Source organism: Miniopterus schreibersii, assembly GCF_964146895.1.
Source record: "Miniopterus schreibersii genome assembly, chromosome: 18".
NCBI classification, from domain to species: Eukaryota; Metazoa; Chordata; class Mammalia; order Chiroptera; family Miniopteridae; genus Miniopterus; species Miniopterus schreibersii.
This window is the reverse complement of record NC_138121.1, coordinates 36182189-36195026: the sequence shown is the minus strand read 5'-3', so window position 1 is coordinate 36195026 and position 12838 is coordinate 36182189. Positions and strand designations below refer to the sequence as shown.

General features: G+C 39.4%; 1 protein-coding gene across 2 annotated transcripts in view; it reads left to right on the top strand.

Moving 5' to 3' along the window:
- Positions 1 to 12838, top strand: part of CYLD (CYLD lysine 63 deubiquitinase) — a 40178-nt gene that overhangs the window by 7357 nt on the left and 19983 nt on the right. For both annotated transcript variants that reach the window (XM_081118471.1, XM_081118470.1), the window contains exons 4-7: positions 779 to 1081; positions 3320 to 3425; positions 9496 to 9594; positions 11285 to 11401. In XM_081118471.1, the coding sequence (XP_080974597.1) occupies positions 779 to 1081; positions 3320 to 3425; positions 9496 to 9594; positions 11285 to 11401 (625 nt within the window). The remainder of the gene's footprint in view (positions 1 to 778; positions 1082 to 3319; positions 3426 to 9495; positions 9595 to 11284; positions 11402 to 12838) is intronic.

Below are 12838 nucleotides of genomic sequence, written 5' to 3'. Positions count from 1 at the left end.
ATTTTCTGGAATTTTTACTATTTATAATCCTGAGAATTTACTTTCTGGTGATAAATTGAGATGATGCCACAACTGATACATTGGAAGCTTGAAAAACTACCTCCAAGAGTAGGAAATACAGACAGATCATGCAATTATTGGAGACTTGCAAATCTTAGAAATTTTAACATTGTGTCAAAAAGGAACTCTACTAATTGTACACTAATCACATCACAAAACTATTAGTGTCTTGTGGCATTATTTGAATCCTAGCTATGCCACTTAACCTGGTTAACTTACCAGGTTACTTAACCAAGCTACTTCTCTAAATTGGCTTCCTCACCTATAAAATAGTGATACTAGTACACAACTTGCAGGTTTTTTGTGATACAGTGGTTTAGGATTTAGCATGGTGGCTGGCACATGGTACGTTCTCCATAAATGGAGCTCACATTACCGTTATTTTAAAGTCAAATTTTCTTTCTATGACAAAATTATTGTTCAAATGACAAGGTAGAATCCAGCCCTGCTCTCTCACAGTGGAATTACAATTTGAAATCATCCAATAATTTTATTTCAGCATCAAATACAGCTTTTTCCTTATTTTTTTCAAAACAACCTAAATTCAATAGCAACTGCTAATAATTCTATTTCTTATATGTGTCACTTAGAATTCTTTCAGTGATTTCCCTGAAATCCTAGAGTGGACATTTTTTTTCTAATGGGTTGCCTCTATCTATCTGTCTGTCTATATCTCTCTGTCTATCTATCAATCTTTTTCCCCCTTTTTTAAAACCAGGAAGAAGGTCGTTGCCAAGGCTTCACTGATGGGGTCTATCAAGGGAAGCAGCTTTTCCGGTGTGATGAAGACTGTGGAGTATTTGTTGCGCTGGACAAGCTGGAGCTAATAGAGGAGGATGACAATGGACTGCAAAGTGACTATGCAGGTCCAGGGGACACAGTGCAGGTCGAACTGCCCCCGCTGGAAATAAACTCTAGAGTTTCTCTGAAGCTCGGAGAAACTATAGAATCTGGAACGGTTATATTCTGTGACCTTTTGCCAGGAAAAGAAAGCTTAGGATATTTTGTTGGTGTGGACATGGTAAGAAGCTCTTGGATTATACTGTCTTTGTGAATATATCTGGGAGTTCTGTGACTAATTTAGGCACCAGTTAAACACTGAATTTTCAGATGGGCTAATTTGGAGTAATTTAAAGAACATGTTTATTTTTTGTTTTTTTAAAAATATGTCTTAATTGATTTCAGAGAGGAAGGGAGAGGGGGAGAGAGCGAAACATCCATGATGAGAGAGTCATTGACTGGCTGCCTCCTGCACGCCCCCGACTGGGGATCGAGCCCGCAACCCGGGCATGTGCCCTGACTGGGAGTTGAACCCCGATCTCCTGGAACCTACGTCGATGCTCAGCCGCTGAGCCATGCCCCTCGGGCAAGAACGTGTTCTAATTGGTCTCTGGTAAAGGAGCACTGATATGGGACAGGAGTCTAGAGAATAACATTTACTCTTTTTCAGTTTGAATAAACTGAAATAATGTTTTTTGTCTTTAAATTTGCTGTATGATAGCTGACCAACAGAAATGAACACCAAAATATATTAAATAATACCGTGTGTTTCTTTATTTTGAAAGGTTTTGTTGGGGGAGGGGAATCTGTGTTTCTCTTTTGTAATGTTTTGTAACATTTTATTGGCTGATCTGATTTTAATGAGTAGTGTAAAATTCACTTATGGAAAATACCTGAATAGAGGAAAAGCACATTGCTCTAGGCTAGAGGAAGAGACAAGTATTTTCTTAGGATGTAACTCATTCAAAGAAATTTTTTATCATGGTAAAATATACACGACATAAAATTTACCATCCTAACCATTTTATGTGTATAGGTCAGTGGCAGTAAGGACATTCACATTGCTGTGCCACCAGCACCCCGCCCATCTCCAGGACTTTCTCCCAAACTGAAACAGTCCCCACTGAACAGCAACTCCCCACATACTCCCCTCAGCTAACGGTCCCTTCTTAACCTCTACCCTACTTTCCGTCTCTGGGAATGTGCCGATTCTAGGCACTGCATGGAAGCAGAATCCAGAATTTGTTTCTTTGTTTCATTCATTTTTTAAATGTCTTTATTGATTTCAGAGAGGAAGATGAGAGGGGGGGAGAGAGGTAGAAACATCAATGATGAGAGAGAGTCATTGATTGGCTGCCTCCTGCACGCCCCCACTGGGCATGTGCCCGCAACCCGGGCACGAGACCACCTCCCGGGCATGTGCCCTGACCGAGAATCGAACCTCGAGCTCCTGGATCCTAGGGCTATGTACTCAGCTGCTGAGCCACGCCCGCCAGGCTGCTTCATTCATTTTAAATGTTTCCTCACAATCTTATTTGTTAGTATTGGGTACATCCCAGTCCAGGTTGAATGAGCCCTGTGGGATTTAGAGAAGGAGAAGAAAAAACTGAGAACATTTGTATCATAGATTAAAAAAATGGATGTAACTCGTTAGGTATAAAGAAGGAAATTCATACTGAATTATTAAACACGAGCATGAGTTAGGAGAGGATGTGAGAAATAGACTCTTGTGCTCATGATGTTTGTAGTGATTATTTTTATCTGTATATTCAGGGATGCTTTTAGTTCTCAGCATAAAGTTCTCTTATCCTGGGCTTGGAAATTCTAGGAAATTCTACTTGATCCCATTAGTTAGACAAACCTAATAATGTTGTTTAAACAAACATCTACTGGATATTTAACGTGCAAAGGTAGAGGCAGAACCCAACCTGTGGGCCCCTCAGGAGAGCTAACAGTTAAGCACACCTTCAAACCAATATTCTTTAAATATTCAGTATTAATTTAGAGGAGAGACTGTGGGCTGGAGGGAGGGAAGATTGGAGAAAGAGGGCCCTGATCATTGGGGTTAGTCTGCTTGCTTCATGTTGTTTGGGCCTCAAACTTGGCAAAAGGCAGGTAGGCCTTGCCCTCCTTAGGTGACATTCTAGGCATCACCTTGTTCACTTGGGGCAGGTGCCTAGAGGTCCCCCTCCCCCAACTGTCTGTCCTTGGCTGGCTTGTGCTAGCATTCATTCCAAACCCCTCTAGCAAAGGCCATTCCTGGAATGGCAAGTTTTGGCAAAGGTGATATTCTTCAGTTCCTTCTATTTCCAGTGACATTTAGTGCGTTGTACACATTGGCGCTCAGGGAAGTTGTCTGGCCCCCCAAAAAGTTTAAAATTACAGTGTAAACCTGGGGGAATCTTGTTATGGAAAATGCAGACTTTATGTTGGCATTTATTGAGGAGGGCTTTAAAGTTGGCTGTCACTTCACTTCCAGGATAATCCGATTGGCAACTGGGACGGCAGGTTAGATGGCGTTCAGCTCTGCAGTTTTGCAAGTGTCGAAAGCACAGTTCTCTTGCACATCAATGACATCATCCCAGGTATATTTTCTTTGTTTTATATATTAATTAGGCAGAGTTTGAAAGGTGTATTTTGTTATGAGGCTGCAAATATAAGCTTCCAGGTGCATGTTTAGAACTTGACCTTCGTGAAACTTGGAATTGTTTTTCAATAGACCATCCTCTCTTACCCCAAATGAGAGCAGTACTTACAGATTTTTATTTCCAGGGTATATGAGTGTGGGGTGGCATTTATATATTGTCACTCACTTTTTTATCACCTGTCCATTACAAGAGGGGGGAAAAAGCCCTTCTGATAATTGGAGGGGTCAGAAAATGTAATAAAGTGCTACTTGTTTTAAGGGTGAGCCTGGTTTAAACTAGAAGCTTGAAGCAGAAGTTGGTTATTTAGTATATAATCTGATGCACAGTGGAGAGGCAGGATGCCCCGTGAGGTCTCTGTCAGCTTTGAGACCGTGTGATTGATCGGGTTTCCTGCCTCTGTAGCCAGAAACAGGTCACTCAACTTTACATCTTAAAAAAATCTTAAGCAATCTTTTATTTTACCTCAGACAAGTCGTACCTGATGGTTGCTGTCAACTAATTGCTAAATTCCTATTGATAGCTGCTCCAGCAGCACCTCCCCTACTCTGAGGAGAATCCACTTATAGGCCAGTCAGCCTGATCGTGTGTTAATCATAAACTAGCAGAGGCTGGCAGCCTGGTGATTCTTACTGAGCTTTATGCAGATCGGAATAAAGTGCCAGAGAGCCTGTGTGCAGTAGCCACAAATGTACGAACCCCTGAATTAGATTACTTAGACTTTTTTATGTTCTGAATTATCCCCATTTTGCTGATAAAACACTGGGGCTTAGGTCAGGCCAGATAGTGCCACCCACTATTGGCTAGGGTCAAGTCCAGACCTGTCAGATCCTAAAGCTCTGTTTAAAACAACCTTACCCCAGTCTTGTGTGTACACTAGGCTATGAAGACCTGCATAGAAAAATATACTTCTCAGCCTCACTTGTATGCTTGAGAATATTGTTTCCATGGAGATGTATTTTGTCTCTAATTCTATGAAAGCTAAATTTTACTGGAACAAGGATGACAGCTGAACAAAATGGTTTGTTTGCATCCAGTGTTTTTCCATTATTGCTAATCTTGACACAGAACACTTCGAGGTCCCCCCTGGTCCTCTCGGGTCCTCAGTTTCTTTTTTTTATAAACATGAAATGGCCAATATTAGATGATCCTTGAGATTCCTTCTAACCTGCATGGTTTTTCCTACCTTCTTCCTCTTGGCTTGGCAAGTAATAAATGCTTGTTTTTCTGTGTGAGGAAATGCTTTCTACTTCAGATTTTAGCTTTACAGCAAGAGCACATTAACTTAGGTGGAGGCGTTCAAATGATAGCTGCATATCAGTTTTACTTTGTAAAAGTCCGACATATTTTGATTTTCTTGATTTCTTGAAAATTAATTTTTACTTTCTTGCCAATTGAATTTCTAGCTATTTCTTTGCTTCTCTTTGGAAACATGGTTTGCATTCAGGGGAAAGCATACATATGTTCATGTATATTTTAAAAATATGTTTTTATTGATTTCAGAGAGAGGAAGGGAGAGGGAGAGGTAGAAAGATCAATGATAAGAGTCATTGATTGGCTGCTTCCTGCATACCCCCTATTGAGGATTGAGCCTGCAACCCAGGCGTGTGCCCTGACCTGGAATTGGACTGTGACCTGGTTCATAGATTGACACTCTACCACTGAGCCGCGCCGGAGGGTCCATAAGTTCATATTTTATTTAGGAATATTTAATTGACCTTTTCAAGCCTTTTTATGAGAAGAACATAATTTATGATCTGATAAATCAAAATAGTTTTTAATGTTGTAATAAATACTTATGTTTAGAAGGCAGTTTTTTTGTAAAAGGTCATTTATTCATTCAAATGCAGTAAGCCCTTACTCAGGCTTACTACAGTTTCAGCTGAGGCTATAGTAGGAAGCAAGACAAAAACCCTTCCCACAGGGAGCTTTCATTTTAGTGAGGACAGGGGTAGTGAGGAGAACTCATGGTGACGGGGTGGAGAATGGTGAAGGGGAAGGCAGTGCTGGCCTGGGGGAGGGGTGGTTCTACTTTGTTTATATAGGATTGTCCAGGGCGTCCTCTACTGCAGAGACGTTGGAGTTCTTGCCTTGAAGGAGAGTGAGCCTCGGGGTTCAGAGGGAGGGCCTGAGGCTGCAGCCAGCGCAGCCAGTTTGAGTAATTACAGGTTCACTGTGGCTGAAGCAGGTTGAAGGGGGAGTGGTAGGGAGGCGGTGGGAGCTGGAGCAGGCAGGGCCAGGTGGGCTGGTATGGGGATGAATTCTTGGCATTTGCTCTGAGGGAGGTGGGGAGCTGGGGCAGGGTTTTCAGCAAAGGACGTTGTAGCCTAACCGACGTTTAGCATGATCACTGGTGTGCGTTAGAGGGCAGATACAGGGCGACCAGGGAGACCTGCAGAGACCCGTGCGAGAGATGGTGGTGGCTTGGATTGGGGTGGCATGTAATATATTGTTTAGTTTAGCCTGTTTTTAAACAATATAAATACAGCCATAGCAACCATGTTCTTTAACTACTTGCACCATTTACTTAACATGTATTTTGAGATCCCCTCCTGTAGACGAAGGTATTGATAGTCATTCACCCTCACTGCCTCATGGTATCCCATCCTGCGGGCATCCCACCGTTTAATCACCCTCTAGTGTGGATGGGTGCTTGGTTTTGGGTTATTTCTGCACCCTCTTCAACACTTGGTACTGAATAGAATTTTTGCCAGTCTGATGCCTGAGAAACGGTACCTCAAGGTAGTTTTAATTTGAGCTCCCCAGTTACAAGTAGGGCTGAATAACTTTTCATATGTTGATGATACATTTGTGTCTTCTGTTAAGTACCTATGTGTCTTTGACCATTTTTCTGTTATTTTATTCACTTGTGAGTTTTCTATTTTGAAGTTCTAGTAAAATATTTTTTCAACATTTTATTATGAAATTTTCAAACATACAGAAAAGTTGAAAGAATTTTATAGTGAACATTCCTATTCTTACCACCTCGATTCCACAATTAACAGTTTATTGGACTGGACTTGCTTGCTAATTTTTGTCTACTTGTTCTATCAGTCGTTAAGAGAGTGATGTTGAAGTCTTCAACTATAATTGTAGTATTAGTCTATTTTTTTCTTTCATTTCTTTTCAGTTTTTGCTTCACATATTTTGGAACTTTTGTTTGGTGTATATACATTTCAGATTGTTATGTCTTGGTGGAATGTCCCTTTTTTCATTATATAATGTCCTATCTGTATCTAGTAATTTTCTTTGCTCTGAAGTCTACTTTATAATATATTAATATATCCACTACTGTTATTTTTGTATTAATATTTATATGACATGTTATTTCCAACCTTTTATTTTGAACATGCTATGTTATTATCTTTGAAGTGAGTTCCTTATAGACAAAAGATAGTTGGGTCATGTTAATAAATCTACTCTGCCAATCTCTGTCTTTTAATTGTTCAATTTACACTATTTATATTTAATGTAACTATTGGCGTATTAGGACTTATGTCTAACAGTGTTGTTGTTTTTTTAATCTTCACCCAAGGATATTTTTTCTATTGCTTTTCAGATTTTCAGAGAGAGTAGAAGGGAGAGAAGCAGAGAGAGAGAGAGAAACATCGATGTGAGAATGACACATCGATTGATTGCCTCCTGTGCGAGCCCCAACCAGGGCCCAGGGATTGAGCCTGCAACTGAGGTACATGCCCTTGGCAGGAATAGAACCTGGGACCCTTCAGTCCACAGGCCGGCACTCAAACCACTGAGCAGAACTGACCAGGGCAAGTCTAACATTTTGTATTCTGTTTGTTTTCTCTCTTAAATTTTTCTGGTTTTTTCCTGCCTTCCTCTAGGTTACTTGAACATTATTTAGAATTTCATTCTGATTTATCTGTTGTGTCTCTAAATCTGTGTCTTTATATAGCTTTCAAATAATTACAGTAGATATTACATTATGTATACCTACCTAATCAGAGTTTACTGGTGACATGATTTTACTGGTTTGAGTAAAGTGTAGGAGTCTTATCTCCATTTTTTATATCTCTTTACTCTTTTCCATTTAAGATATTGTTGTCTCAGATATTTCCTTGACATACATTTAGAACCATACCAGTGTTATAATTTGTACTCCAACTGTAAGCATAGTTTAGAAACTTGATGGAAGAAGGAAAGTCTACTGTATTTAATCATATTTTTCTCTTTCTGTTGTTCTTTCTTCCTTTCTAATTTCCCAAGATTCATTTTTTTATTATTTCTATTTTCTTTAGAGAACTTCCTTTATCCATTCTTTTAGGATAGGTCTGCAGGTGACAGAGTATCTTAGTTTTCCTTCATCTGAGAATATTTTTCTCTGCAGAGAATTCTATAGGAATGTTCTATTCCTCAAAATTGATATTTGACCCCCTCTCAGGTAGTCTTTGGCAGAAGATAACCACTGTTTCCAGCTCCAGTGCCCTCCACATTCCTAACCTTTGGAGCCCTCCCCTCACATCACCAGCAGAGCTGTCACCCAGGCCCACCCATTTGACCCTCCGGCACTGCCAGGCTGCCCTAGTTATAATAACCACTAACTCTGTGATGTATGTAGGTTATGGTATATGCAGGAATATCTTTTTTGAATAGACTTACATGCAGTTAATAGTGGGAATTAGTTTTCTGTAGTCAATTTCTATGCTATAATTTGGGAACTTTTTCCAGTGACTAAGAAGTTTTACCCTCCACACTAGCTCTCATATGTGATATTTGGAGATATTTGAATGGTAGCATCATAAAGGTATTAGTAAATAGCTTTTCTTTTACTATACCACTTGGTTAAAATCATGGTTACTTAGTATAATTTTCAAATTAAAATATTTTGTTTAATCATATTCTGAGACATTTAAGATAGTTTAACAATGCATTCTCCTCCCCCTCAACAATGGAAAAAAGTTACCAAGCTTTGTTATATATATAATTTAGTATTATTTCCTTTTTTCTAAAAAATAAAATAAAAATTAGGCCTTTTCTTTGTACTTAAAATGTAAAATTTTTTTATTTTCTTCTTTCTGTTCTCAAAAATCCCCTGTGGGGGATACTGCTTTGCTGATACACAGCTTTCTCAGGGATGGCTCCTGAGTGCCATGTTGGACTCCACAGGTGTGTTACTGAACTTCAGGGGAAAAACTTCCCAGACTGACTTTTCTACATTTGCTTCATCACTGCCTTGACTATCCAGGAAAGCTACGGGCCTGTACGGGTTTAGAGTAGTGTTTACCATGTTTGTTATACCTATACTTCAAAAAGAAGTGTTGAGTATTTTCTTCAGAAATATTACTGATATTTTCTCTGTCTCTGCATCATTAACCAATGTTTAGTTCTTTGTGGTTTTTCTATTTATATGTATATGTTTGCATATACATTTGTGTCATTAACATATATATGTTTTTAAAAACTGATACATATTTTTAACCACACTTTTTCCAAACTGTGTTCCACAAGTTACATTAATCTGAGATGCTAAGTAGACTGGTACAAAAATGTTATCAGGTAAGTTACTGTATCCCTCTTTGAGAGATTCACAGTGCACATTAGTGTAGTAAGGGTTCTGGTGTTATACAATAAAGAAGTCTGTTCATCTTTGTTTATCTCAGCATCTTCCAGAAATATTTGAGTGTGGAACACTTCAGACACACAGAGGCGTTTGAGGATACAGATTTGGGAAATCCTGCAAAAAACTGAGTAAAGTTTTCTTGGTAGTGTTTTAACACATCAAATAAAATTGACTAAAGGTGATTTATATTTTCAAGAAGTTAAAGCGTTCAGCTGTATTATATTTGGGGTATATTATCGCATAGAAATTCCATTTTGAAATACAGCATTGATTTTGATACTTTTGATGGCCTTTAAGAATTTTTAAAACTATTGTGAAAATACTGCTTTTTTGTTGGAAAGAGATTTTTATTGTTATTGTCATTATTTGCACTATTGTTTTTCGTCTATAAGAATTTGCTTTTACATTTAAAGACCATATTTACTGTTTCAGATAGCGTGACACAGGAGAGGAGGCCTCCCAAACTTGCCTTTGCGTCGAGAGGTGTTGGGGACAAAGGCTTATCCAGTCACAGTAAACCAAAGGTTACAGGTATGGATGAGTAGAGTGCAGTTCATTTGTAGCATGATCGTTGCTTTTCCACAGCATTGAGCAAAGGGTAAGGTGTTCTACCCTAAAGTTCATATAGATTTTCTTCCTTCAAATACTTTTAGTAGTTTACTAGAAATTTTTTATGGATGGTGTTGATCAGGCCAAGAGTTCCCAACCCTTTTTGGCTGATGAAATGTTTCTGGTGAGGACCTGTGTCTTGCTGGTCCATAACAACTGGTTTCTGGAATCCCCTGCTTGTGACATTTGTTGTTTAGAGTTGTAGCTGTAGAGACTAATCATACAGGGTGGGATAAAAGTAGCTTTACAGTTGTGAGTATGTGAAACAGAGCTTATTCTTGTATTATATTAATTTTTGTATTAGTTTCCATATGTAAACCTACTTTTGCCCACCCTGTATTTGGATAATGTTCTATAGGATCAAATATATTAGAGATTACTTATATAGGGTAAAGTATACTAGAGAGTACTTATATAGGGTAAGGTATACTAGAGATTAATTATGTGGGTTTCATTAACTAGATGTGGCACAAATTAAATCCCAAACTGCTAAGCAAAAATTTTTATCTCTTCTAGAAACTTCCCCAAAATAGATATGAGTTCTTAGCTCTTTTTTGTTAGCTGCCACACATTTCAGAGATTTATAGGATTGTAGTTATATAAGCTGAGCAGCCCATTTAAAAGCTGTGAGAATTTTCGTTAACACAGATGTGGGCGAGGAGAAGAATATTTTTTCCTCAGTCACCTAGTGAACAAAACTATTTTGGTTTGTTTGAAGGGAGGTTGTACTTTAGAAATACTTTATGTGACATTAAATCCTGGGAGACTTAGAATTAAATAAAATATATAGGTCATAGTATTCTTTATCCTGACCTATAGATCTAGACTGGGTCGCTCAAACATGCTACTCTCACTTAAATATAAGTATCCTAAACATTTTCTTAAGACGACTTACTTTTGCTATAGCAGGTCTTAGTTGTAGGTGTAAAGTATAGAGCTGTCTGTTTTAAATGAAAGAAAAAACAGGGTTTGTCTGGGTTCTGGAGACCTCATGGCTCAATTCTACAGCATGTCCTCTTACTACTGAGGCAGGTGATGTCAGTGTCTTTCTCACATTTAATGAATCTAAGATGTAAGAAATGTTACTGCTTCACTTTCTCAAGGACATGAAGAGGTTAAGCAACGACTTCGATGATGAACAGTTCCAAAATGTTTAAAACTTAAATTCTTAAAACTGAATTTGTTCAACATTTGAAGGTTACCTCCTTCTGAGAACATCTCTTCCAAAATAATAGGTTAAATTTGTGAACCCACAGGTTCATCAAATGAAGTTGGGGAATGGTGATTTTGACATTTGGAAATAAACCGTAGTACATGAAATGATTAATTTTTTAAAAAAATAAAAGTTTGTTTAAAAGAAACATGGTTTTCTTTAAACATACCTCTTTACACCCTCCCCCCCCATTTGAGTCTTGGCTGGAAGAATCTTTTTGGCATTGCGAAATGGTTGCCAGAGTTTCAAAAGCTGAAGGCACTGATAAAACACAGTGTGCTTGGGCGTCGATTGGTTGTGTAAATAGTTGTTAACATCATAGGCATATTAATTTCTGTATGGAAAAACTTTCAAACCATGGTGACTTTATCTTTAAAAGGAACTTTTCTTGTTCCATAGGATCTACCTCAGACCCTGGAAGTAGAAACAGATCTGAATTATTTTATACCCTAAATGGGTCTTCTGTTGACTCACAACCGCAGCCCAAATCGAAAAGCACATGGTACAGTGATGAAGGTAACCTACAGCTGATGCCTCAGAGAAAAGGGGGCTTCCCCAGTATATGTAGTGGGGGAGCAGGATCGCTGAACTGAAACATTGCACACAGTTTGAACTGCACTGATGAGGGGAAGGAGACATTTAGAAACTGTTAGCAGCTGTTCTCTGCCTAGCTGATCTGTTGAGTGCAGAAGATCTCTAGAATCAATGAATCATTTGAAGAACTTTCTGTCTGGGTCTTTTTCTCTTTAAAACACTTTCTGTGAAGAAAGCTTCCTTGGTTCTGGGACATCATGTTCTTCTGGTTTATTCTTTTCTTTCTTTGTCTGTTCAACACATATTTCTTGGGTACATACTATGTGCCAGACATTCTTCTAGGCATCGAGGTTACATGTGAGAAAAATAGACCTGGCCCTTACCCTTTCTGTGTTTACGATCAAGCTGTGAAAATAGACATTGATCAGATGATCACAGAAACATGTAGAATTGCTATGGCAACGAGGGCAGGAGGGTGTGTGGTGTTGTGAGGTATAAGCATGGTTTTGCTTGGGGCCTCAGGGATGTTTCTCTGAGGAAGTGACGAGCTTGGATTTACCAGAGGAGTGTGGTAGATAAAGTGGGAGGGGACAGAAGGACCATTTAGGCAGAGGGAAGAGCATATGTGAAGGCCTCGTGGGAAAACGGAGCCTGGTGTTCTCAAGGACTAAAGAGAGTCAGAGTGGCTAGAACAGAGAGAGGGGCATAACATTTTATGAGAAAGGAAAACCGGGCCAGGGCTCTTGGAGCCTGGTGGCCCTATTAAAAGGAAATGGGAAGCCACTGAGGGATTTTCAGCAAGGTGTGACCTGACCAAGTTTCCCTTTGGAAAGGATAATTCTTGCTGCAGGGTGGGCAGTGGGTTGGAGCAGGGAGTGTGTGTAGGCAAGGGCACCCATGACGGCTGTTTGGACTTGGTCCTGAATGAAAAAAGCTGGAACTAGGCATTTGGGGAAGAGATGGGGAAGGTGGATGGCTATGAGATAGGTGGGAGTGAACTGACAGGTCTCATGGAGAGACTGAAAGTGAGAGCTGAGGAAGAGAGATGTCAATGCTGACTCCGTGTTTTTCAGCTTGTGTGCTGAGATGATTGCGGAGAAAGGCGAAGGATTGCTTTTGAATACATTGAATTTGAGGGGCTTTTAGACTTCCTAGAGGTGATTTGTCACGTAGGCAGTTGGAGATACAGATCTGGAGCTTAGAAGAGAGGGAAGAGCTAGATAAATGAGTCTGTAGGTTGCCTTCATATATGTGGTGATTACAGTCCCATGAAGAGTATGACCTGAGGAGAGAGTGGGGGTGGAAGGTGTGGGTGAAGGCTGAGCCTTGAGGAACTTAATGGCTGGGAGGTGCCATTCTCTTCACTCTCTCCCCTGAGCTTCCATCATCTTTAATGTTACCATTCTCTTGTTTTTTATT